Source organism: Betta splendens, chromosome 15 (genome assembly GCF_900634795.4).
Source record: "Betta splendens chromosome 15, fBetSpl5.4, whole genome shotgun sequence".
NCBI classification, from domain to species: Eukaryota; Metazoa; Chordata; class Actinopteri; order Anabantiformes; family Osphronemidae; genus Betta; species Betta splendens.
Window position 1 is genome coordinate 5167569 of NC_040895.2, and position 26176 is coordinate 5193744.

Sequence of the window (26176 nt, forward strand, 5' to 3'; positions counted from 1 at the left end):
TGAGTCATCGCCTGGCGTCATTGGTATTATTGTCTTACAGCGCTAAAGCTCTGTTACTGTTACGTTTATTATTAGTCACATCCACTTTCCTGTTTGGTTTGACGTTGGCATGATCTGAGGTCGCATGGGCCTTTGTGTTTAAACGGTGACTCAGCTTTTGTAAATACTAGATTATTTAGGTTGGTTTCGTGAGTTACAGTAGGAATGTGCGCGCACGTGTTGGAGGGTCACTGCACGTCAAACCTAAACAAACCCGGCCACGCTGAGCCAGTCTTATGAGGAAACAGAAATGTGCCGTTGACGGAGGCCAACGGCTGCTGAGCACACGTCAGGGGTCTCACCCCCAAAACCCAGCGTTCCAATAAACACAAGTTTGTTTGTTAAATGAAGCCTACCGTTATTTACTGTGAGCAGAGAACGCGGGTACGAGTCGTCCCAGATGCTGGAGACGCATACGTGGATGCACAGGGATGGGGGGGGGGGTGTTCTCCCTCCTCAGTGGTGTTTGGGTAAGCAAGTACACACACACACACACACACACACACACACACACACACACACACACACACACACACACACACACACACACAGCTTGACTTAGTTGGTGTGTGTGTATTCCTTTAGATAGACCCCCCCCCCCCCCCCCCCCCTCCTCCTCCTCCCTTCTCTGGTGCATGAATGAGTGTCCTGAGAATGTTAGATAAAGGTGGTCTGTGCTGCAGCTCTGCTCCACTGACCCTTAAAAGAAGCATTGATGGAGGACTGGCCGCCAGCTCCAGGACCTGCCTTCGCCTGCATCGCACCAGCAGAGGATGGATGGATGAAGGGTTTACGGGTGGTAGGTGCAGGAGGGTGGGAGCAGGCATGGACGGTGGCATCCATAATGGTGGACTTGTGAACACGGTTGAAGGTGCCATCCATCAGTTCCTTCAGTGTTCATAAACGTCGAAAGACGTCCGAGGGCTCTGATTAGAGATGCAATGAGATCCTGTCCCACTGATCAGAGATCAGAGACGGGTCAGCCACCGTTACGGCGGCTTCGACCGGTGACTTTTTCCTTAATTCCACAAGTATAATGACAAAGTACGAGGCAGGAAAAAGAATGGATGTGTGGTTGTGTTGAGAAATGAAACAGGACAGTCTAATGAGCTCAGTGGAAAAAGTGGATCGCATTAAAAAAAGAAAAAGAAACATCATTAGCGAGCACACAAACACTCATTTCCTCTGGCTGGCCGGCAGATTGTATCAACATACGGCTTTTGTTTGAAAGCCACAGATATGAAATATGGACGTGAGTAAAAGCACTGCGAGTGCACCAACAAGTACTCAGCAACGCCGCCCCAAAACACACACACACACACACACACACACACACACACACACACACACACACACACACACACACACACACACACACACACACACACATATAGGGCTCTCATGACCCGTGGCCCCCTTTAACTCTTGCCAGATGCAGGTCAAACCTCAAAGGTGGAGGCCTCCATATCTTCTCTTTATGACTTCATCCATGCTAATAGGTAGCACAACACAGGCATACGCAGAGATATTACATACTAATGATTCCCATCAAACAGCTCTGGTAGCAGCTCTGTTGGACTAAAGTGTGATCATACATATACACATGCATGTCTATATATACATATATGGATCTATATATACATATCTATAGACATAATGTGATGGTGTCATGCAAGAAATGATGATCTTGTAATCCTTTCAATAGATTGAGGAACTGTTTAATGTTCAGTGTTGTCAAGAATCTGAAGTGGACAGAATTTCTCCAGAAGTTGACTGAAAAAACAAAAAGGGTTGAACAGAATGGAAAACCTTTATTTTTCTCGCAATGGGGAAATTGAACTCTCATTAACATTATGTACAGTGTATGGGGTTAAAGTGGCTCCAGCTGTTAAAGTGACTGGTATAATAGCATCGTGTTAAATGTGTTTGTTATAAAGTCTGACAGCAGCAGGAAGGAAAGACCTGTGGAATCTCTCCTTCCCACAGTGAGGGTGGATCAGACTGTGACTGAATCTGCTCTCCAGGGCAGACAGTGAGTCCTGCAGTGGGTGAGACTCGTGGTCCAGCATAGATGTAAGTTTAGCCAGAGCCCCCTGTCTCCCACCTCCATCACTGAGTCCAGAGCACAGGACAAAGCTGGACTCACCAATGAAACAAAGCCTAAAAATACTTTTACATCTTCAAACCATAGCTGTTCACAGCTCACAAACTTTATGTATAAAGTGAATCCAAACACTGGAATTAAACCACACGACTAAACTCTGCTTTTGTTACAACAAAATGAAATGAAACTAGTCCTGGGAATTTTTTTGTTTAATTTACCTGTGCTTAATCTATAACTAAGCTGAAACAGCTCAAACAACATAATCAGTCCAAGAACCATTTCAATCAGAGAACTTAATGCTCTGTAATTAAATCTAAATGTTAGCCAATATAGTGTTTCAGGCAGGAAATGAGATACGAGGCAGTAATTAGTGCAAGGATGCAAAATAGCAGCATGTAGCACACATCATAAAAGCGGCAGCTTCAGCGTGATGGACTGTTTGGCAGGTGCGTTTCCAACCTCGGTTTAATAGAAAACACGACCCAAACAACCGAATTAGTTTGAATAATACAAGCGCCGAAGACTCGAGCTCGTCAGGAGAAAGGCACGCGTGCCGCAGAGCTCTTCCTCCTGTCGAGTTGTGCTAACACAAAACCATTTACCCTTGGAGAACATTCCTCTTCTGACGTATGACAAGTCGAAGAACACGGCGCTGAGGCCGCAACAATCATCTCTTTCGTGGTTTCCTTTAAACAAGTCTGATTGCGATGAACTTCACTGGTTCTCACCCAGCTGGACTCCGTGACCTGCTCGTCCGTGAAGCCCCCAATCACGCTGAAATATTACTAAAATTGTATAGTTTTTGTGATTTTAAATATTGAAATGGTTATTAAATAAAGCTTTTAAATAGCCCTGGGGACAGTTTATGAGGCTTTTCCCCTGTCCTCAGCCAAGGCCTGCAGTTCTACGACCCCTCAGGTCAGAAGGTCACAATCTGGAAGTTGAGGGTCACACATACTGTTGACAAACAGCACCAACGCCATTTCTTTTACAGGTCATGGAGCTGGAGACTGCATCCACTCTATCAGATCATGCGTGGTCTGTCCAGGGTATGACGGGGTTTGGAAGGCTCCCTGGATTGTTGCATTACAATCAGAGTGTGGATAAGCCTGGGTAACGGCTGAGCAGCTGGGCTCATTCACAACAGCAGCCATGCCCGTCCCACACAGGCACTCACTCAGCATAGTTATGCTATTTGTACAGTATAAACATTTTGGATGATTATATGTAATTACCTAGTGCAATGCTGGTGCACGAATATGGACACACACACACACACACACACACACACACACACACTGAAGCTGCACACGCTGACCTCGGATTTTCTTCCAGGCTGAAAAGTGTTTACGGACTAATTCGGCAAATGAAAGAAGTCAGGAACCCACTCACTGCCAAGATCCTCTCTAAATAAACACCTGCGTGAAACATTTCATGTCAATCCCCCCTCTCATTTCATGGGCTCTCCCTGTCAGGGACCGCGCATGTGCCCCACACACTCCCACCTTGGCCCGCGCAGCCTCACAGATACTCTCTTATCGCCCTTCAAGCTCCGGTGCCAATCATGTGTTCAGAGGCCACGCCTGGTCTAAGTAAAGCGCCTTACTGAACTCGATAGGACGTGCTACATTTTACAGCTCTGCTCCCAAACACGCCCTGAGACCGTCCCTCCAGCCTCGCGTGGCCGTCAGCCTGTGCTGCTGTTGATGAATGGAGCCATTAGCACAGAGATAGTGATCGCTGACTTTCAGGTTCCTGTCTTTACAGGACACATGTGGGTATTACTGCTAGAGAGCCGTATTAAAATACTTTAAAAATTCAATTTACAATATATTCTATATACGAAAAACCAATACGCGTTACAAATAAACATGCTAAAGAGTCTGAATCTAAGAATGAGCGTTTGACTATGAATGCTAATATTTGCTAGCATTAGAATACATTAGATTCTACTGCCACTGTAATGCGAGTGAAGTGAGGCCTGAATGCGGTGTTTACGACCTTTGACCCTGGGCTTTTCATGCGTGGACATGGGAGGAGCTTTTTTTGCCCCGTGTACAGCTGAACGTAGCTTATCTAGTATTAGTTTATTCGTTTATCGTGGCCTCTAAAGCAGATTAAAGGGCAGCCAAGAATATTCTGACCTCTGAAACAAAGGAGCTGGAAACAGAATCACAGCCGGGCCAGGCTAGTGTGTGTGTGTGTGTGTGTGTGTGTGTGTGTGTGTGTGTGTGTGTGTGTGTGTGTGTGTGTCTCATTAACCAGACCACTGTGAAACTTCCTACCACACGTTCGGCCTGAGCTACACAAATCTGGAAACATCTTTTTACAAAGCTGGCCTCAAAGTGGCACAACTGGGCCTTTAATGGTATTTACACCCTCTGTCTTATTTACATTCAGAAAGGAGTAAAGAAAACACGTTTTATGAGTGTGTTTCGCCAGCGAAGACGTGATGTCAGAGCCGCGGCCTCGTACACAGGGTGGAGCGAGGTAAACAAACCCTTCTCCCATCTTTCTCTCTCAGGAGGGAGCAGGAGGTGGGACGGTCTCCCAGAGCCGGGGCCTGAATGAGAGCCAGGGGCCAGTGTTAGTAAACTGTGGAGAGACCAAGGGAAGGACCTCATCCGACACACACACACTCGCTCGTGTGTGCACCGACGAGCCACAAGCGCTGGCAGTAAACACTCGGGCCTCTCACAAGATGCTCTGTAAATATTTAGCGCTCGGCAGGCGTCGAAGGGAGGAGAACGCTGGCCAAACGTGAGCGGCCTCAGCCTTCGCTGGACTCCGCCGGGCCAACAACCTCACCTCATGCAGCATCAGCGCGTCACAGCTTAGCTTGGCTGCCGGGGGGGGGGTCACAAAGCCAGCGAGTCATCATTAACTGGGATGAAAAAGCACAAACTGTCGAACATTTCAAGGATTTTGTCTGTATTCCATCATTTTCAACCTGCTTTTATGAACTGGGGTTTTTTGTTAGTCTTGGGTGCAGCAGACAACACAACATGAACGCAACACAATAGTATCACCCAGTAAGCCTCTTATGTTGACGTTGTATGGAAAAACTTGTCAGGCTCCGATACAAGCATTGATTAAGTGTTGGTTTAAGAGTCCGCTCAGCAAATACAAGTCAGACATTCACTTTTTCCATTCAGCATCTGAGAAATGTAAGGGCCATGAACTAAGGGCTTTTATTACATCCTTTACGAGGAGACACATATTTAAGGGGATTTGAGGTATAAGAATGTCCAGATTTACTTCTGTCAAATGTTTTTGATTCTTCAGCGGTGACGGTGTTTAACTTATTCTAATGAAAATTTGTTTAATTTTACCTTAATTATAAGAAGCAATTATAGCTTGTTAAAGTAAATTTCACTTAAATCTCCATCATTTTCTGCTGTTATTACTAAATCAACAAGCAGAAACGCTGGGGGGGCTGCAGGGATCACATCAAACGTGAGGTCGAGGCCTTATCAGACTCTAATTTGGGGGTTTTGACGCGAAAATGAATATCAGCATCTGCGGGGTAGAGCCGCACATCTGGCCTCGTGCTGCTCCGGCAGCGTCTGGAAACCGCTGCGCTGCTGCTACTTGACCCCCCGGGGTCTGGGCTCTGCGCGCCGAAACAATACCAGGACGAGCCGGGCTTCCCAGCGCGGCCGCGCAACGCAAATAGCAGCGTCGCAGGAGAAGGAGAAGGGAAGCTGAGGGAGGGGGGGAGGAGGGGACGGTGGTGGCGGGGGAACAGCAGGACGCAGCAGAGGTGGAAATGGGCGGCGGCCAGGAAGCGCGACTCTTCCTGCCCTAATCACAAGTCGGGGAGCGTTTCCTTTCATTGTAGCAGCTCCAGACTCCATTAAGCAGCGAGACCCCAGCGCACACAAACACCCACTGCTACGTACACATCTGTAGGTAGAAGGAGTGGGGATCTATAGACATAACATGTGTGAGTGCTGATCCAACACTATATGTGGGTTTGTTGATTGACGAGGTGCCCCCCCCCCCCCCACACACACACACACACACACACTGAGTCACAGGTACGAGATCCTACTTGGCAGAGCCCAGCGCATTGTGCGGCTCTTTGGCTCTGCTCCGATAAACACTTCATTATGAAATCCTGAGGACACAGTAAATATTTGCCGGGGCCTTATCGGCCGGCCTTATCTTGGCGTGAACTCCAGGCACCGCATGACTCCTGGGCCTTTTTTTATTTTCTTAATGCCTTTGCTGCGACTGATAACTTCACAGAATGGCCTACAGAAAGCAGTTCCTCTTTGAAAGACTCCTGGAAATCCAGGCACCACAACAACGGGGGCTTCACGTTCCCGCTGAAATGTAGGCCAGAGCCGGGAACCGGTCTAGACGCCAGCCGACACCGCGGGGCGGGGGCGGGCCGACGGAGGCCGTGCTACTCCACCTGCTTCAGGTGGACGACTGGGAACAGCACTTTTACAGCTGTTAATCAATCATGGCTTGATGGCTGGTACACACTGAGAGATCTAGTGTGTCAGAACACAGGCTCCGTGATGAGGATCCGGTGTTTTTCCACGTCTTAACTCCAATCTGATCCTTTCCTCGTCGTCGTTTCATCACAGTCACGCGCTGATGAGCCAAAGCTTCTCCAAACCATCTCCAAGACAGTTCGGCCAGTCATGTGGACAGCCGGGTCCTTTCCGCCCCGGCGACCGCCACCCGCGCCTTCGTCGCCAAACGCCAAGGATGTGGTTCTGCCGGGCCGGTGCCACGCCTCCTCGCGCTCCTTAACGCGGCAGAATCGGCGCTTCTGCTCCGACCTGTGCCGTCTTATCTTCCAGCAGGCCTCGAGCGCCTGCAGCGGGGCGTCGGCGTGCGTTATGACAGAAAACAGGATCATAATTCGGGGTTTATTAAAAGATTAGAACCGTACCCTGGTGGCGACGGGCCAGGCTGCCCTTCCTGGGACGCGGAGCCACTCGCTGCGCCGTGTTTTGAAATTCCACACCTCAATCCTCAGGCGGCGACCGCGTATCACTTACCTAGCTGTTTATAGCAGGACATCAAACATGACGGGAGATTACCTACGCATGGTGGGAGTTATTATTATTATTAAATTTTTTTGCGATGGCGTTGCTTTTGTCCTCATACTTGAGGTTTGGGGATCCGGTGTCTCCGTCCCAGAATGCACCTGTGCCTCAGTTCCTCCTGTGGACGCAGTAGGCAGGTATGTGGGGTCGCGAGGCCCTCATTGCACCAGACTAAGCAGCGACGCAGGGCAACTGGGGACACGCTGCCTCCCTCCCTCCCCCACCCCCACCCTGAGGCTGCTTCCACTGGACAAGGACGACTACAGTCTGCTGCAACATCTGATGCCCCTCTCACTGCGTCCTCATCTCGTGTCTGTCAAGAAACCACAGCCCAACAAAAAAAAACAAAAACAAGCTTTTCAAAATGATTTTTATTGGGAGAACTACAAAAAAATGTACAGTACAAAGTTAACAGTCTCACACTCAATTTGTAGTGACTGACTCCCCGAAAAATATCACAACTCGCGTTGTCTTTTTGTCCGTTTTTTTTTTTTCTCTTACATTCAAAAAGCTTTACTTCTGATAAAGTAGTCAAAAGTACATAGTGCGTATCCCCCTGTACCTACTATGTACAAACCAAACGTGTTCCTCCAAATCCCTCTCCAGCAACAAAACTCTCAAGACTCAGACTAAATCAAAAGGAAACGAACAACAGAGCGAAGAAAGGAATGGGAACTTAGAGACAGGTTACGTCCGCTTTTAATCAGTGTCTGAGTGGTAACAACCTTAAAAAAAGAAAATAGTTTCCAAGACTACATTCAGTTTAACCTGTGTATAAAAAAGATGTAGGAAAATACTTTATTTGGTTAATTTTAAGGCATGTCAAGATGGTGAACCCCACAGGCACTACACAATAATACTGGGGCACAAGAGATTGCTACATTCTTTAGCACGTGGCTGGAATCACAGTGTGACCTCGTGCAGAGAGAAAACAAAACAGAAAAAAACAAACAAAAATACTTTTTTGGTTAATTTATTGACTTGGGTTCTTTGTCACTGAAGTCTAAATAAAACAAAAAAAAGGAGTAAAGTTTGGACGGTCTGTACAACCATGTTACTTTATACATTCTACCGAAAGATCTAAATAGGGATCCTTAGAAATAAAAAAGAGCCTTCTACAGCACTGACACACGACCTCAGGAGCAAACAGCAATCAGGCAACTGTTTCTTTTTAATAAACGTAAACAAGGAAACAAAAATTAATGAAATAAATATCACATACGTTCTCTTAAATTAAGATTTTTTACTCATTTACAATAAAAAATAACCAAGTGAAGTTACAAAAAAGGAGAAAAAAAAACAAAATATATATATTACTGTGAAAAGAACATACACTCCACTTTATGCAGATTAATAATGGCAATCATAATTTAAACATAAAAGAATATAGATCTATTGCTTCATCATACTTGATAAATACAGTATGGACACAAATTATCAATGTAGCCTATACCTTTTTTCACAAGATAATAAATAAGTTAAATAGTCCATAGCCAGTTATGTACTGCTATGTAAATCACTCAAACAGCTAAAAAAATATATATTCAACCATCAGCAGTGATTTCCCCGATCAAACCCAACTCAAGAGTGCTTTTCAACCAAGCAACAAACTAGACCAACCAAACGAACCACTGGGTGGCGCTGGGAGAAGACAGATACTGGAATGGAAGTTGAAGCTTACAGAGAGGAGGAAAAAAAAAACGAAGTCAAATGTTACGTTTAGTCAAGGCATATTCTTGGCAGGATGGGAGGAAATCTGAAACCGCTTACAGTCTCTTCTTCGTGTCAAGTCGTGTTACACACTCATCTAATCCCAGGAGAAGTGTGGCTTGCCTGATAGAGCAAAAAACATGAAAACAAAACAACAAGGGGAGGAGGGGGCTGCCGTGAGCCCTCGGGCAAGGCACTGGTGGAATGCCTTCTGTTTGCTATCTAGGTTTTAATACAGCTATATTACATATACATAGAAAAATACTAAACTAATGCCAGGTCAAGGCCACTTTAAACTGAAGCTTTGTTGATCCCTGTGGATGAGACTCTTCTCCTGCCCCCTTCCAGGGAGGTCGGAGCAGGGTCTGCAGCCCCGCAGCTGGCGGGGGCTCAGTGTCTTGCTCAAAGGCACTTCAACAGAGAGGCTGCTGTTGGAAGTGGGCGTGGGGAGGTGAGGCGAAACCACCGGGATTCTCAGTCCACCTCGCTCACACCCCCCTTTCACGCCTCGCAGTCACTCACCCCCCACCCGTCCATCATTCCGTCTCACGGCAAAAAAAACAAACAAACAAACAAAAAAAAAACGCTTAGTCGTCTGAAATCGACAGCCTGCTGAAGATTGGCAAACGCCTTCCAGCGTCCAGACTCGGGGACTCGGAGCCGCTGAGGCTCCCGGAAGAGCTGAGGGACCCGCTCGCGTAGCTCTCCCGGTCAGAGAGCGAGTCGGGCGGGCTGGGAGGAGGCTCGAACACCGGCGACTCGTTGAGGCGGCGCAGCGCCTGCAGGTGGCTCATGTTGTAGGTCGGAGGGGAGGGCGGGCACACGCCGCCCTGCAGGCTCCCGTAGTAGGCGCTGCTGGAGTGGTTGCTGCTGTAGCCGCTGGGGCCGTGCACCGCCAGGGGAGCCAGCAGGGCTTTTAGATCCTGCCCGGGGAAGGAGAAGGCACTGTGGATGCAGGGCGCGGAGCTGGGGGACAGCGCCTCCTCGTAGAAGCTGGAGGCGGAGGTGCAGGTGGAGGCGCTGGGGCCCGGCGGGGGGGTCCGGGACGTGGGGCTGTCCAGCAGGGGGGACTCGAGCCCGTGGTGGGTGGAGAAGCCGGAGAAGCTGAGGCTGTGGTGGAGCTTTGGTCGGTCCCGCTGCGAGAAGCCGAGCTGCTGCTGCTGCGGACGCAGCGCGTCCCTCTGGCCGTAGCCGCACAGCTCCCGCGCGGACCGGGGCTCCGCCGCCTGCACGTTGGCGTTGGCGGCCGGAGCGGGCCGGCGCTCCTCGGCGTTGTGGATGAAGTGACACCGGGGGCCGTAGGGGCAGAAACCGATGGTGTGGAAAGTGCGGCACGGCTCGGTTTTGTACTTGGGGTGGCGAGACAAGCTCCTGAGCTCGTGGTAGCCGTGGGCGAACTGGCATTTCTCCCCGTACTTGCACGAGCCGTTCTCCTCGAAGGGCCGGCACAGCTCGGTCTTGTAGCGGCTGGAGTTGATCTGCGAGCCGGGCTTCTGCTGCAGCACGCCCCGCTCCGCGCTCTCGCTGTACGCGCGGTCGCGGAACTTGTTCTCCTTGTTCATGAGGGCCGTGGCGGCGGCGGCGGCGGCGGCGCTGCTGCTGCCGCCGTTCGGCGTGTTCTCCTTCAGACTGCCGTACGAGCCCATCGTGTACTTGTTGCCGTTGTTGATCGCGTCCACGTTGCTGATGGAGCTCTTGCGGAAAAATCCCGGCGCGAAGGAGCCGCCCGAGCCCGGAGTCGTGACCGGAGCGCCCACCGCTTTCTTGTCCAGCATGCTGTTGATGTGGAGCGCGTTCATGTTCATGCTTTTATCCTGCTGCTGGGGAGAAAAGGGAGAGAGACGCGTTAGCGAGGCACGACTCCGACCACATGGCACGTTCAACGCAAGTTCGCCTGCAACTTGTTGCTGCGCTCAGGGTGAAACGCGCCGAACGCGGCGAGCTGCGTTTCAGCCCGAGCGCGCGGAGACGAAGCCGTGGCCGCATTTACCTTGTAAAGCAAGTCCATGTCGTAGAAAGCTGACAAGACGGTCGCAGACATCTCGTTTCCCCAGATTTGTTGCCGCACTCCCTCTTTCATGGAGGACCGACCGGGATCCCTGAACGCGACGAGCGGTAGTTTGTGCCACGACTGGTTTTGGTTGTGGGAATAAAAAAAAAGCTTTTAGAAAGATCCCCGAGAGAGCGGAGGCGCAGTTTAAGTCCGGAGCAGGAGAAGAGGGAGATAGGTTTGTGTTGCTGAGTTGTAGATGGGTTTTTATTTCCTCCCCTGTAGAAGCGCTGAGCCGAGTGCGTCACTGTGCGCTCTGGCTTTTTTGATGGGTATAAATGCGCGACGGCGTCCGGGGGAGGAGGAGCGACATGAAGTTGGTCGCAAACTTTTTCTGAGGAGACACCTCTTCTCAGAGGGGGAAAAACGCCCATTCACCGGTTGGTCGCTTGTCTGACACACCACGCCTTGAAACCCAACTCCAGCTCCCTCCCCCACGCTTCCACACACCCCTCACTTTCTTTTTTTCCCTCCTTTCTTATTTTAATCACAACCGATTTAGTGGAAGTTGGTTTTGCTGCTTGGGTCGAGTCTCGCCGTCAGGGGAAGGGAAGCGTCGCACGTTCAACCGCACGCGCTGACACCTGTGTGATGTGAAGCTCGGAGCGTGGGCGGCGGCGGCGGGGAGCACGGGTGCCTTGCTCAAAGGCTCACACCGAGGCGAACTCGTGCTTCAAACAGAGGCCCGCCTCTCCGGCCTTTTGGGCCAGCACACTTAGAAGCTGACACATGTATTTGTAATGGAAGGAAACTGGGCCTCTCCCTCCCTCTCTCTCTCCCTGTGGACGGGGCGCGACCACAAGTATGAGCGGAGAGAAGTCCAGGCAGAGTGCAGCACAATTTTTAGAATCTCTTGGTTGCATAATAGACTTCTACAGTGCAACAAGCAGCCTATTCCCGTCTACTACACATGTAAAATAGGCGGTTCAGAGCCTGCTGGGCCCTTATGACCCACTTTTGTGTTGTCTTGAAAAACTATGCAAAACTTCACCTAAGCATTGGGAACGTGTCACTCCTGAAAACTGAAATATTATTAGTATAAACACGTGAATTCATATCGTCGAGCTTCTCTTCAGCTTCGCTAGAATGTTTTCCCCTGTCAGAGCGCAGACTGCAGGAATGTGGGTTTGCAACTGGAGCAGCAGAGCAACACTGCCTCCACGCGGACGAAAATGGAACTGCACCCTCCCCTAGGCCGCGGGCGCCCTCTGCTGAGCAGAGCTGGTATGATGAATTTTATTGTGCATTTGGCACAAATTGGCTGCAGAAATGTTGATTCACGTAATTATTTTTCTTTTGCTTTCACTGTTTATCCAGGGGCCAGATCACACCGCCGGGTAAGGAACGCCAGTCGTCCCCTACAGATGATTTGTTTGTTTCATCTGCAAAACCGGTTTCCTCAATCTCTCCTCTTAATAACAAAGCCACTACAGTCCCTTCTTTGTTCGGGCCACAGAGTGCAGCGCAGTTGTAATAAGCTGCCCCTGTCTCAGCATGATGTAACCTTCCCAGGATGGCAGAATGTTCACATGAAAATGTCAAACTACTCCACTCTGCTGCTGGAGGTATGTCAAGTTTTAAAAAACCACAGTGGAAAGACTGCAGCGCTGGCAGCAGGGAACGAGACTCTATATCAGGGCTCTGAAAGGCAGATATTTTGGTCAGCAGGGTGTAAAAGCATCACGCAACACATATCACGAGTAATTACCGGTTTCTGCGACACTGGTAACCATTAGGTCTTTTCCATATAGATCATAATTTGAAGAGGGGTTATAAAAATGATTTTACTTTGAGAGACATGATTCAATATTTTCTTGTGCTGAGTGGTTTGGTTGAAGAAGGAATTACTGACTAAAAAAAAAAAAAAAAAAAAAAAAGGAAGGAAAATAGCAACAGGCGAAAAACAAGTGACATAAGAGCTTGGAATCTGCTACTACCAACCCTAAAATTAGGCTGAGGGCTGCCCCAGGACTATTTGTGCTTCTCAAGTTGTGATAAATACTTTGAACGTGAAGGACAGACACGGCAAGGCTCCTGAGAAATCCCTCAAACATGTCCTCGTCTCGGAAACCACTCTCATCACGTGGCTCTGTTTTTATTGGGGGACGGCGAGCTGATCCAACACATTACGTCAGTTTTACTGTAAGAGGGAACATGGCTACCAGGACCAGAGAGAGAGAGAGAGAGAGAAGGGTCCGGCTGTACGAGGGCAGCATGAATCCACTCACACTCAGGACAGTGGCCCATTGTGCTGTCCTCCCAATTACATAACTAGGAAAACTAGAGGGCAGCATAAAAACGCCGTCCAAAGGGAAGAGTCCTGCAGTAAATTAAATATCACAGGAAAATAACACCTCGTATAAACATACAGTAGGACTCAAAGTGTACACTGGGATACGACTTTGGGGACGTGTCAGCACAAACGCTCGCTTTCACAATCCCCAGCTCTGCGTTGCCGCACAATCGCAGCATTGAAGCTGGCGATCGAAGATTTAGGCTCTTGTTTTGCCCCGACCTTAATCTCTGGTGGCCGCGGAGCGAGCAGAGGAAGAAGTTCACTGAATGCTGACACTGTTGAAGTTTGTCGTGTGACACACTGGCGCTGATAAGAGAACAGTAAATCAAGTGTTGGCTCAGATCCGTTGTGTCCTCCGCTCACAAATTCACACTGTTCACGTCGACCTATTTTTCCTCTGCTCTGGCCCATTTACAGAAGTAGAGAGACGTTCAGGACCAGTCATATCAGACATATTTAATTAAAACGACAAAGGAACAGTCATCATAACATTAAAAACACCATTTGTTAAAACAAAAAAGTACAGAGCGTGTCATTGTGTCATTTTAGCAAAGCGGTTCTATTAGAACCAAACACGGCTGAACCATCTACCTCAGCTTCTCCAGCAGGTCTAGAGTCAGAGCGGCCCTCTGCTGCCGCAGCGTCAGCCGGGCGTGCTCCATGGCGCAGGAGAACCGGGGCAGCGCCGGCAGGGAGTCCAGCGCCCGCTGGGAGCTGTCCAGCCCGGCCTGGGCCCAGTCCCACAGGCTGCTGATCTGCTGGACGTGTTCCGGGTCGAAGCTTAGGGGTGCCTGGCTCTGTCGGGTTGTCGAGACGAGGGAGTTCAGGTTTTTGTGTAGCAGCTTCACCCACTGGGTCGGCTCGGCCCACAGGTTCAGATCCCCCTTCTCAAACAGGAAGTCCTCTTCATCCTGGTTACAATCAAAATGCAGGTATGTTTACTAAAAGGTTGATTTAAGCCTCAGTAATAACTGATATTCTGTAAACTCACATGTTCATTTGTTAGTGAGTTACTGTCTGTCACCTGACAAATGGTGGTTTCTTCTGCACTGTTGCTATTAAAACTCATCTATAAATTTAACATTTTAATGTATTGATTTTTGAATTGAAATTTTTGCTAAAGTAGGGCTTGTTGGGTTTTCTTTATAAATGTCTGCAAAGTACCTGGAGAAGATCTTTGCTGTGAATTGGTGCAATATAAATACACCGTAGAAGCTCGTGTGAACAATCACTGAGCAACAGCTCTGCTGCCCTGGAACTCACCACGCTAGAGGCCTCATGTGCATCGGTGCCGGCGTCGCCTCCCTCCTCGCCCAGCAGCCAGCCGGTCAGCGCCAGGATGCCTTCAGGTGCCCGCCCCCACAGCTCCAGCAGTCTACACAGGAGTCCCACGCCCCAGTCCAGGGCCACCGGAGGACACACGGACACACGCGCCGCGTCTGAGCACAGAGACCACAAGTCCGTCAACGCACAGAACACAGCTACACATATGGGGTTTTTGTAGCTAACAAACATTTTGCTAATCTCGGGGAAGATGTAACAGACACTAGTAGTAATAATAAGCGATTGCTTCATGAGGCATCGTGTTTCAAGAGTGACTCCGCATTTCTACAACAATACATATAAATGAGTTTTTTATGTGGCTGGCATGAAAGGAAACAGTGTTCCTCTGAGCACATGTCCCTGTGTCCACAATAGTTAAATCCAATGTCTGGCTGAAACCTAAACTGAAGACAAAAAGTCTCCACAGCTGCGCATGTAACAGTATACTTTCAGGAAAAAACTGTATACTGGTATAAGCATCTGGACTTTAACTGAAAGGTGTGTGTGTACGTTAAAAAAAAAAAAAAAAACAGGACGAAAAACCTGTAAAGCCTAAAAGAGCATCTAATAAAACATAAATATAGAGGTGTGTGTGTGGGAGAAACAAAGCTTAAATCCATCTCACACACTGTGAATGTTTCTCGTCTGGGCGCATATTCATACACGCCCTGATGGTGAGGGGTTGTATGAGCAGACGTTTCACTTCCTGTTTACGTGCTAGCGACTGGATGGATGCGCGGACGGCCGATCACGCGTACCGTTGACACCGATGCGTTGGACTCAGTGCAGGCAGACGATCTGTCTTCTGATGAAACCCATTCAGCTTCTCTCTCACTTAGAGGCTGGCGTCTCGCACAGTTGGAGGATGTGTGAGTGCGAGCACACGCACTTCAAACGCGGCCAAAACACAACGTATGACTTCATCTAACGACTCCAGTTGTCCGTGACACAAAGGCTGCGTCTGTGTGGGAGACTGTGTTGTTCTACCACGTTGACCATCCTCACCACAGCTCACACCCAGGTAACACCAGGGACTTCAAAAGAGGGGGGGGGGGGGGGGGTAAAGTGGTGGTGGTATACAGACCCCTATTAGAACACACACACACACACACACACACACAGTTTTTCTTCTTCGGAGAGGAGGCGTAAAATCGGCGCAGAGCCTAAAGTCTCCACAGAGGAGAAAAGGCTGCTCTGAACATTAGAGGCTGCTGATTGCACCGTGTTAGATGAGCTTTAGGAGTTTAAGAGCTTGAGTGACAAATTCTTTTCTCCAGCAAGAAGCTGCCCGTCTCTGGGACTGCCTGGCCTCTGATGTCAAGGCCCCTCCTCGCACATCAACGGGCATAATAGGAAATCTTAGCCGCGTTGAGTTTATCTGCTTCTCTACGGAGGTTTCACACATCGATTAACGCCGTTTCCCTCCTTGAGCCGTCCGTGCAAACCGCTCCGTTTCTCAAGGGGATTGTCTTTCACACACACACACTCCGTGTGTGCGCGTGTGTGTGGTGGTATGGGTCGTGGCTTATGCTGGTATTGTTTGCACTGAAGATTGTGCGTTTACACTGCACAACCCGCTCTCAGTGCAGTTAATGTGTGTGTGTGTGTGTGTGTGTGTGTGTGTGTGTGTGTGTGTGTGTGTGTGTGTGTGTGTGTGTGTGTGTGTGTGAGATCCCCTGGCATTCACACGTGAGAACTCACACTCATCAAAATTTTGATTAAAAAAGTGCCAAAGCTCCAGATGAAAAAATGAGAATCATCTGATGAACTGTCATTCAGGTCACTGAAGTTCATTAGGAGGAGACCCTCTGTTTCATACAGTAGATCCGTACTGAGCCTCTGCAGCTGGGGGTGAGGGTGTCGGATGTCCCATAGAGCAGGCGAGAAAAGGGGGAGGATCATTTGAGCTCTGTTGGCCTGTCAAGACAGTGAAATGAGAGAAATCCCAAACACTTCCCGCCCAATTTTCCTCCACTAACCGGTGTCCTCGCGTTCACTGTGCTGGGAAGCTCATTCCTCCGTTCAGCCACCCACATCTGAGAGATTGGGGTGAGGTGAGCACAAAGCTCCCCCGCCCACCTCGACTGGCCGATTCAAAGACATTCATCCCACCTGGGGAGCTGGGACGCCCCCGAGCTCCACCTGCCCTGTCCCACAGTCAGGTCTCTCTTCCACGAAACCACACGAGGACGGTCAGGATCTAATGTGACCCCAAACCTCCAGAACATCTGAAAATGAGTTCTAGACAGTACAAGACAGTACTGAGAAGAAACCAGCAAAGGAGTAGCAGGAAAAAAACAAAAACACTGATAACCTTCACACACACACACACACACACACACACGCACGCACGCACGCACACACACACACACACACACACACACACACACACACACACACACACACACACACACACACACACACACACACACACACACACAAAGAGACTATCTGACTTCCTTAAATAACACACAGGGCAATGGAGCCGAGACTCCAGGAAGCACGGGTGTGAGATAGACAGAGGTGCGAAACAAAAACACACTAGACGGCCCCGACTTCCTCTGGTGGTTGATGAGATACAGGGAGTGTAAAGTCTGACAACGACAACAACAACAACAGGAAGTACCAGCAAAGAAATGGAGGCCTGAGAACCTGGCGGACTGAGCTCCACAGCAGCAGCGCTGGTCACGAAGCCCAGTCAGAGTTGGGGCGAAGCCTCGAATCCTGAAGTCAACGTCCCAACAGGGGGTCAAGACTGGGTCCGCGTGTCTCCCACAACCACGAGACAGGAGCTGCGTTTCCAGACATCTTACGTCAAATCAGTGTCAGAAGGTGCATTTCTAACAGGTGACTGCTGCCTCACTACCCACATTTAATAAACCGCAGTGGTGCCATGCGGAGGGCTAACACCAGCACTGCATGACCTGAAACTACCATCAGATCTAGGTCTGATTACGGCTCCTTTACAGGAACAGAGGATGCACAACCAGGCCGACCTGCGCGGTTTTGCCCGCACAGATAAATTAACTTCAAAACGCGTCAAAGAAATCTCAGCCAGCTTCTGTAGCCTGCGAAAAGGAAGGCGGCGTGCGACACCAGTCATTACTGCTGACATGTCACCCACTAAACCATTAAAGGCTCATGCCCCGTGCAGCATTTAGATTAAAAGGCGGTGTAGGTGTGTTGCTCGTGCGTTTTCAGTGGAGAGAAATAACATTAGTTTAACATTAGCTGATTCATTAGAAAGGTTAAGAAGCTGAAAATCAAACATCGAGCAGATCCGCAGCAGCTACTAGGGTCTCCTGTACTTTAGAATGTCCTCACAAACGACCGACGTGACATTTGTCTCCTTCCACACAAGCGCAGGCTGAAAGGCCGAGCGGCAGCGGTGCTAAAATAGGTCGGTTTAATGAGCGCTCTCCAGCTCCGACGGGTCGCTCACTTCCATTCATGTGCGTCAGCGCGCCTGTGAATGAATGACCCAGAGGAGGGGGGGTTGGGTCACGTTCTACACAGGCAGCACAGACACTCCAGACGAGTGGGCCGATAGTGGTTGACGGAGAAAGGCAGGGGGGTTATGGATGAGTCAGCGGCGTTGGTGGGACCAATGAACAGAGGCGAGCAGGGGAAGAGTGTTCAGCTCAAGTCCCTGTTTACGTGCGAGGAACCCTGGTCGGCATTCGTGTTTAAAAACGGCCGCCCTGCAGTTTGGCTCCGAGTTTGACGGACGGTCTCTGAGCTGCGGGATCCTCTCCCTTCCCACGTCCCTGTCTGTCGTCCATATCAAAGGACCGGCAGTCGTCACCTCCGTATGAAGCGGCTCGCACCTCCGATCTTGGCGAGAGGTCATAAAACACAAACCTCAGCTGTGGTGTGGTAACTGCCGACCTGAGATAATACACAGGGCACCGAGCCTGAGCTTTGGCCACTGACGGACTACATCTCTGCAGTCATGGCTACGACTGGGTCTGTGACTGCATCGCTTCCTGTGTAACGTCGAGCAGCTGCACCATGGGTCCAACTGAAACAAAACAGGTAGCAGGCATGTGTCACGAGCTCCTACAGTATCTTACTCAAGACTTTTGTAATAACTGCTTTTAGGAAAGTTGAGAGCAGGGAGATTTGCATTTCTTACATCTGAATCACGTACAGTCTGGAGAAGAAAACGCTCACTGGGAGTGGAAATGCTTGGGAAACGCGATCCTACTGTAGATGACTGGATTATTCCCATTGCCGAGTCTCCTCAGAATGTCTCCCAGCCTCTTGCTTCAAATACACTCGTTAGACGTCCATGAATTGCTGAGAGACTTACTGTTGTGGCAAGGCTCCGCTTCAAATTCAAACTCACTTCAAACAAATACATACAATTAATCCAGTCGCAGTGTCAGTCTGTGGCTGCTTGTGTGTGTCTCTAATAAGGACATCACCAGTAAGACTCTGTTTAGGCGCTGGAGCATGTGGCCAGACTTTCCAGTGGGAACTGTATCCAGTTTAACTCCTGCATCATCTTTATATTTATGAATATTCTTTCCACAATATCAACAACAGGTTTAAAACTTCAACGCAGGCACAGCTGACAGCGCGTTCTCCCTGTGACAGCAGCAACTACATTCTTACAGCCATAATGACTTCATTATAGTCTGCCATGATCTGGATTTCATTTTTAAACATCACGTCAAAGTAGAAAGATGACATTTTTCCGATTGAAGGTTTGCGGTGTCTATTTACATTCGGCTTACTGGTCTCCTTTTTTCTTTTGGTGCCGTTCCAATTTCTGCAGCGCGGGCGACTTGTGAAAGCCGGAGCAGGTCCTGAGCGGCGCGGCTGCCGCTCAGACGACAGACTCCTGCAAACAAACATTCACCTCGCCAGAGGAGACACACGTCGTCAAGGAAATGCAGGCCAGTTTTTGAGAAGCATGCCCCGCTCTCATTTCTTAACAAACACGCACACACGAAAACACCCAGTATGTAATTATGCCTATTGTGTTCACTTCCTGTTAAAAAAAATGACATTCGTCTCATTCGGCTTATTGAGTCCATATCTGATGTTGAGCTGACTTATCTGACCTTGTCTGGCCCTTAAGTACATGAACCCATATACGCACACACGCAGCTTGTGGATGCTAGAAAAACACTTACGGGAATTGTAAATGCTTTGTGGGCCGTCAGATCATGAAACACGCCGAGGTTTGAATTTTAACACACCCTTCAAGATTTACGCTTAAGTATCAGTTACAGAAGTCGAGTCGTCTCCTCCCTCAAACGCGTTGCTGCGCGGGGGGGTGCAGTGACTGTGGAGGTGATGTTTTCGCTGCCTTGTGTTATGTTATGAGATACCGTTGGTGGCAGAAGACACAATAAGGGCTTGCAGGAAAGCTGGGAAAATATGGGAATTTCTGTGTTGTGAGGATGCTGGCGCCTGAGAGCTGGCAGCTGTCAGTCTTTAGTGTGTGTGACAGGGGCTGAGGGCGGCCAGCGGTTGTCTGAGTGTGAGCACGTCCACACACCAGGGCCAGGCATCATACACTTCATAAGAAAAACAAGCTCAGACATCCTCAGAAATAGTGACACATAACCACATACGCACTTTTCACTCTTGGTCTGAACTGGAATTAGCACCCTTCATTCCAGGAATGCTGCTTAACTCTTTACACGAAATGATGTCACCAGCCTGTTTAAACATCAGCATGTGTTTGTGCTGTTTTTTTTATGTGAGTGTGTTTGTTTGTACAAGCTGTATGAATGTGTGTGTACCTTTTCTAAGCAGACTTGCTGGTACATTGGCCATAAAGTCGGAGGCAGCATCTCGGACTTCCTGGTCTTCATCCTGCAGCAGCATGAAAAGGCTTCTCCACAGACACAGGGTAGTGGCCAGACCTGACACACACACGCACGCACACACGCACACACACACACACACACACACAGTGATAACAAGGAAGGTCAAGGATCAGTGTTCACGTCATTGTGTCCACCGTTCCACGGACTGACACTCACCCAGTGGCAGACGAGGAGCGGTCATCAGAGAGTCAGCACAGTTGACCAACACCTTGGCAGCCGTCAGCTTCACCTCCAAAGGCTGCTCCTCGCTGCAGCATGAGCACACCAGCTCCCCCCATTGAAGGAAGTAAGTCGCTGTGCTTGAGTCCTGCAAAAAGTTCAAAACTGAAAAATGATCGAGAGCAATACATGCATTTACCATCTTGGCATAATATCTCCATGATGACATTTTACTGAAACCCCACAGGACTTGGTTATCACCCAATGAGATCACAGTATGACACAATAAATGGCATTGAATTCAGTCCAGAGGCACTGCTCACTGGTGCAGTTCAAAGTAAGAAGGCTTCATTCATGGCTGCCTGTAGGGAGGTAATTTGACTTTAATTATTTCACCAGCTCGGATCATCTTTGAAACAGAAAACCTACAATCAAACGAATAATAGAGAAGCAAACTACACAAGGACGGATAAAGCCAGCTGCCCTACAGCAGTTCGTCCTCTTCCAAGGCCGTTTAGCCGTCAGATGGTTCATGCTGTTCATCGTCAAGATGATCCACATCTTTCTTCTCACGCATGTTTTTCTACACTGCCCACTTTATTTTTATTATTAGAGAAACCCCCAAAACAACCCTGCTGCATTGGACTGGTGGCTGCTAGAAAAAAAAAGGAACCTTCAATTTACTGTTGGGCCATCAGCCAACCTTGGAGGTGGTGATGCTTCATGTTTGTTGGGTGAATCAAGGCTATAATGTGCCAATAGATATACTGTAGGAATGAGTTTTTACCTTCAGATCAGAGCTGATCACCCGAACCACCAGCTGAGAGACCAGTGCGACAGCAGCACAGTGAAGCTCCACACTGAAACATAAAACATGAACGTGATCATCATACTGTACAATTCTGTACAATTCTACATAATCAGTGTCTTGTGATGAGTGAAAATGTGTCTGTTTAATCTGACATCAGTGCAGAGAAGATCTGAAACAAATAATGAGCTACCAGGGTTGTTCTGTGGAAAAAAACATTACTCACAAATTCCCAGCATCTACACACACACAAAACCAGTCAACTCTATTGATTTACTATCCACAAAAGAAGTGTGGTGATACTCACCACTACATTATGAGTAACAATAGCCCCTAGTGCCATCCAATCACATACCTCTGCAGCTCTAATTAAAACCCTGAGGCTGCTCCAAAGGGAAAGTGGATCCCGGGTCCAAAGACCGTGGCGAGGAAAAGGCTTTATGGGGCTAAAAGCCTTTGTAATCCAATCCTCATTCAGGCTTGTATTCTGAAAAGTTCATTGCTAGCTTGTCAAGGAAGGTGTGTGTGTGTCAGAGTCTGTCAGTGCTTGTCACACTGTGGGCTGTGTTTGCCAAATCGGTTTATAGAAAGAGATTCTGTAATCCAAAGATGTGTAAGGTCTTGCAGAAATAAGGGTTTGTCGCTGACAAGACAGGAATAATGTGCTGATGACAGCCTTATATACTGTGGGACAACTGTCTACGTTCCCATTGTTTTCTGTGGCTGGTTTTCCCCATATACTGGGTTAAGACTCAAGCAACCACACACCCAGGTGCAGGAGTGAGGTGCAGCTGGTGAACCTGTGCAAACTCCCTCCGTGGAATCTGGCACTGAACGCAGGCCTGAAACCAGCCTGCTCCATCAGCTCGAAGGTTCGTTCACAAATAGAGGAAAAAGGAGAGAGGCTGGAGCGTGTGGGTGCATCTTGCCTGGCAGTACCATTCATGTCTGTCCCATCCATCACAGCTTAAAGCTGCTCCAGGATGTAATGTTTGTGTATACGTGCATGTCCTCTGACCTGTGAGCAGAATTTTGAGCCAGTGAAAGTAGGTGCAGGAGGACTTCCTCCCGGGACAGAATCTTGGCACCGTCCATCCACAGTAGCTCATCGCCGGAGCATAACACAAACAGCACCTGAAGGACCTGAGAGGGGGCAGAGAAGAAGAGTCAAAGGAGCAAAAAAAAAAAACACTTATTGAGTCATCGCTGTTCACCTCCAGCGCTCGCAAACACACGTTCCGCTAGTGGGGAGGGATGTTGCCCAGAGCCATCCATCAACACAGCTTTGGTGTCCTCTCTGCAAAACGGCTGGCAAGTTGCCCCACGGGTATTTTTACCACACCGGTCAGATCCTCCCTACACACACCCTAACCACGGGTACACAGCTGCCTTTGCTCTCGCTCTCACACAGCCTGCATACGGACGCGCGGGAGCATGCAGAAATAAAAAGGCACCTCATTGAAATCCCACTTGTCCCCTGTTCTTTGCAGCAGCAGGAAACGTGGTCCTTTGTCGCGTCTAAGCATCAATTCAACCCAACCACCTAAACCTTTTTCTGCAAACCGCAGCTTCTTGATCCCCTGCCATGCAGCTTTCTTTTGCCTGTTTGCTCCTCCAGAGAGGAAAGGCGGTCGATCAAGCCTTAGCAGGAAAAAGAACCCCCTTAAAAAAACAAATAAACCACATACCCAGCAGAGCACACATGTTGACATTCCTCCTGAATATCTCAGCCATTCTAATGTCTTTCCAGACCATAACGTGTTATTAGAGCTTTAAAATACAGTCTGTTTTATAGGATCAGTGTGGGTGGAGAGAAGGATGAGCGGGTGCTTGCGACGTGTGTACATAAACATCTGTGTGTCCGTTTGTGTGGCCGTGTACGGTTACCATCGGTTACCATGGCCAACAAGCGCTTCTGTGTTAGAACAGCCCATTCGCTCGTCCGTCTGAGGTGTGAGCTCCATGGCAGCCGGTCCGGCCATCTCCGCTGCTTTTACAACCTGCATTAATGAGCTTCTGTCCTGCACACCCCACTGCTCACATGCCCAAATATACACGGTCACAGGAAAACACGCCAAGTCGGGCGTCGAAGCGTACGGAGCTTCACAGCTGTAACATGCAAATAAACAGCGATGGCCACCCTGCATGAGCAGACATATAAAAGCTCAGCCTTCCCCAACTTGTGCTGTGCTGTGCTCCTGTCTGCTCCTTAATATTCCCTTTAAGCCACGACAACTCAGATTGTCGCAGCTTTTGCTCTGGGATTGAATGGTAGCTTAAGTCGGAGGAAATAAAATGTGAAATCAGCTGCCCTACTGAGGTGAGTTGCCTGATGAAAGTTTACTAAATGACCTTTATTTAATTTCTTAAAACAATCATTAATGCATACTTTGAAACCAGAAATGGTCTCCAAAACAAGGCTCCACGCACCACGTAACAGTTGCTTTATGGTCATCACACAGCCTCTTCTTTGTTTTGGGCGTCTTGGGAAGGCAATAGCAGCAGAACTGAGTCACTCAACCAAGTCATGACTATCTGTATTTTTTAAAGAAACTTCTGGAAATCAGCTTATTTGTCTAGACGAAGTTCACGGTTAAGCTTTAATATTGCTGGTCTGCCTCAACGCCCACATTTGTTGTCATGAGCACTAAAGTGCATATTCACATCACAGCAAGTGGTCTCTGAGAAGGAACAGACAAATTGTTGTGCACTTAGTCTGATAGTGCTTTAAATAAAAGTTGTTCATATTAAAAATTTCTTTTTGGTCCCAAGTCACATCAACACTGTGTGTAATGGCAGGCAGGTATATTCAGGCAGTAGGATCAGTAAAGGTTGAGGGCTTTGCTAACTTAAGTAACTTATATCACCATATGTAAAGGTATTGTAGATTCAGGTAGACCAAAAAATGTCTGTAGCGTCTCTAGCTTTAGCTGAATCCATTAGTTGGATCCAGTTAGAACTATGGCAGCCATCCAGTGGAGCTGGCGTGTCCTTGGCACTGGGAAGGCTCCACTTAACAGGCCCGACACTTTAAACATTAACGGCTGGCCTTTAAAGCGGTGCTCGGAAAAGAAAATGCACACATACCAAAAAAATAAAAAATAACCCAGCAGATCTAAAACGCACAACATGCCTGGAGCAGTCACCCCTGGTCATGTCACCTCTGGAAGAGCAGTAGCGACAGGAGACAGAGCTTGAAACATGACAGCCACTGCCAAAGAGGAAATATCCCCCCGCAACATGAAGCTCAAGAGTGGAAGTCTACCAAACATGTTACAATTGTGTGCAAGTAAGTGACACAGACAGGGTTACTTCCCTGCCAGCGTGTTTGGAGTTTACCCTGTGGTTGATTAGCCTCTCACGCAAGCGTCTGCAAGACGGATTTAATCAGTTTGCACAAAACGTCACTGTGGTTCAATGAAAATGTGGTAAAAAAAACAAGAAAAAAAAAAAACTAACTCTGGTGTCATGGCAGTCACACACCGACACCTACAGAATGCAACAATTAGACTCAAACAAACATGGCTTGTGTCCGTGTGGTCCCACCTTGGCCAGGCACTGGAGGTGTGTCTCATGAAGAGCCAGGCTCGTCAGGTTCGACAGGACGGCCTCGTCCAGCCACTGAGGCCTCCTCTTCGCTTCCTGCTCCGTTTCCAGCCTCTTCAGGAGCACCTCCACCGTCAGCTCTCTCACCTCGTACTGCGGGCACTGCAGGAGGCACTGCAGGAGTTGTGTTGTCAACTGAGGTGCCCCCCACACGCCAGGCATCTCCACGCTGGCGCTGAGGGCCACCCGGGCCAGACTGAGCAGACACTGGGTGCTGCCAGGCACCAGAGTAGCCAGTGAAGCGTCAGAGATGAGCAGATCAGAGGCTGTCAGGATGGACAGAGTCTTCTGGCGAAGCTCATTGAGCTCTGTGTCTGAAACAAACACATTTCTGTCAGCTATCCAATATTCAGATGCATTAACATATTATTTGTAACTTTATTTATATTTTTCACATTTTAACTGAAGCCACAATTATAAAAGATGATAGCGTGAAACAGTCAAACCTGGTATTGATAACTATCTATGCATAACTCCAACCTTTAAAATCTGCTTTCACCCTGAATGATCAAATTAATGACTTACAATTGCGTCATTAGTTAGTAACAGACCACAGAAAAAAATCTAACATGAGTAAGATTTTTCTTCGTGCGTTAAAATGCTTATTAGACAAGGTGATTTTGAAGCATTGTGTGTAACTACGACCTATGGACGCTCATACTAACTAGATTACTACTACTAGATCTGTGACTAAAGGGGTTACATGTTACTGTTTTACCAAATGATGGATGAATGGATGTTAAAAACATGTTTTAAAGATCCTCTTTTGGACTTTACTGTTTTTTGAGAAGTTTTTTGTGAAGTGAACACATGTGGACGATGAAGCAGCCCGAAGAAGCCAGGGACTTCTGTTCCTTTCTATTTTGACTTCTATAAGTGAGGCTCTGTCAGTGTGGAAATGCCCACGGCTGTGCCAACCCCAGCCACCTGTGAACATACACCCTCGGGGAGTGATGGACGCACAAATAAACACATGTGCACATGCAGGCGCTTCCTCTGAAATACAAGTAGGATTCTGAGCCCGGGCAACTGTAAAGAAACCCGATGCCATTCTGAAGCCGCGCTCCTCCCTGCAGTTTTGCACCGAGGCTCCACACAGACCCCGCTTTGACAGCCAACTCAATTAGTTAAACACACACGCACAGAGAGCGCTCATGGCGCACAGTACAACT

At 48.6% G+C, this 26176-nt stretch overlaps 2 protein-coding genes and 1 long non-coding RNA gene across 4 annotated transcripts in view; 1 reads left to right on the plus strand and 2 right to left on the minus strand.

The window, feature by feature from the left end:
* Positions 1-7562: 7562 nt before the first annotated feature.
* Positions 7563-11214, minus strand: zfp36l2 (zinc finger protein 36, C3H type-like 2). 2 transcript variants are annotated; one of them, XM_029175067.3, is made up of 2 exons: positions 10910-11214; positions 7563-10736 (listed from the first exon to the last, which is right to left on the minus strand). In XM_029175067.3, exons 1-2 carry the CDS (start codon positions 10997-10999, stop codon positions 9507-9509), a joined length of 1320 nt encoding a protein of 439 aa, XP_029030900.1. In that variant the 5' UTR covers positions 11000-11214; the 3' UTR covers positions 7563-9506. The 2 variants fall into 2 exon arrangements, with proteins under 2 accessions (XP_029030900.1, XP_029030899.1); XM_029175066.2 differs by having other exon boundaries at positions 7563-10739; positions 10910-11213.
* Positions 11215-11448: 234 nt separating this feature from the next.
* On the plus strand, positions 11449-12856 carry LOC114870458 (uncharacterized). The gene is made up of 2 exons (XR_003788342.3): positions 11449-12193; positions 12287-12856. It is a non-coding gene; the product is annotated as an uncharacterized LOC114870458 (long non-coding RNA).
* Positions 12857-13701: 845 nt separating this feature from the next.
* The window catches only part of thada (THADA armadillo repeat containing), a 56368-nt gene continuing 43893 nt past the window's right edge, over positions 13702-26176 (minus strand). Inside the window, exons 32-38 of the mRNA XM_029175065.2 lie at positions 24945-25318; positions 22417-22541; positions 21378-21450; positions 20588-20738; positions 20345-20467; positions 14529-14704; positions 13702-14176 (exon numbers count right to left, since the gene is read on the minus strand). Coding sequence (XP_029030898.1) covers positions 13853-14176; positions 14529-14704; positions 20345-20467; positions 20588-20738; positions 21378-21450; positions 22417-22541; positions 24945-25318 — 1346 coding nt within the window. The 3' untranslated portion in view covers positions 13702-13852. The remainder of the gene's footprint in view (positions 14177-14528; positions 14705-20344; positions 20468-20587; positions 20739-21377; positions 21451-22416; positions 22542-24944; positions 25319-26176) is intronic.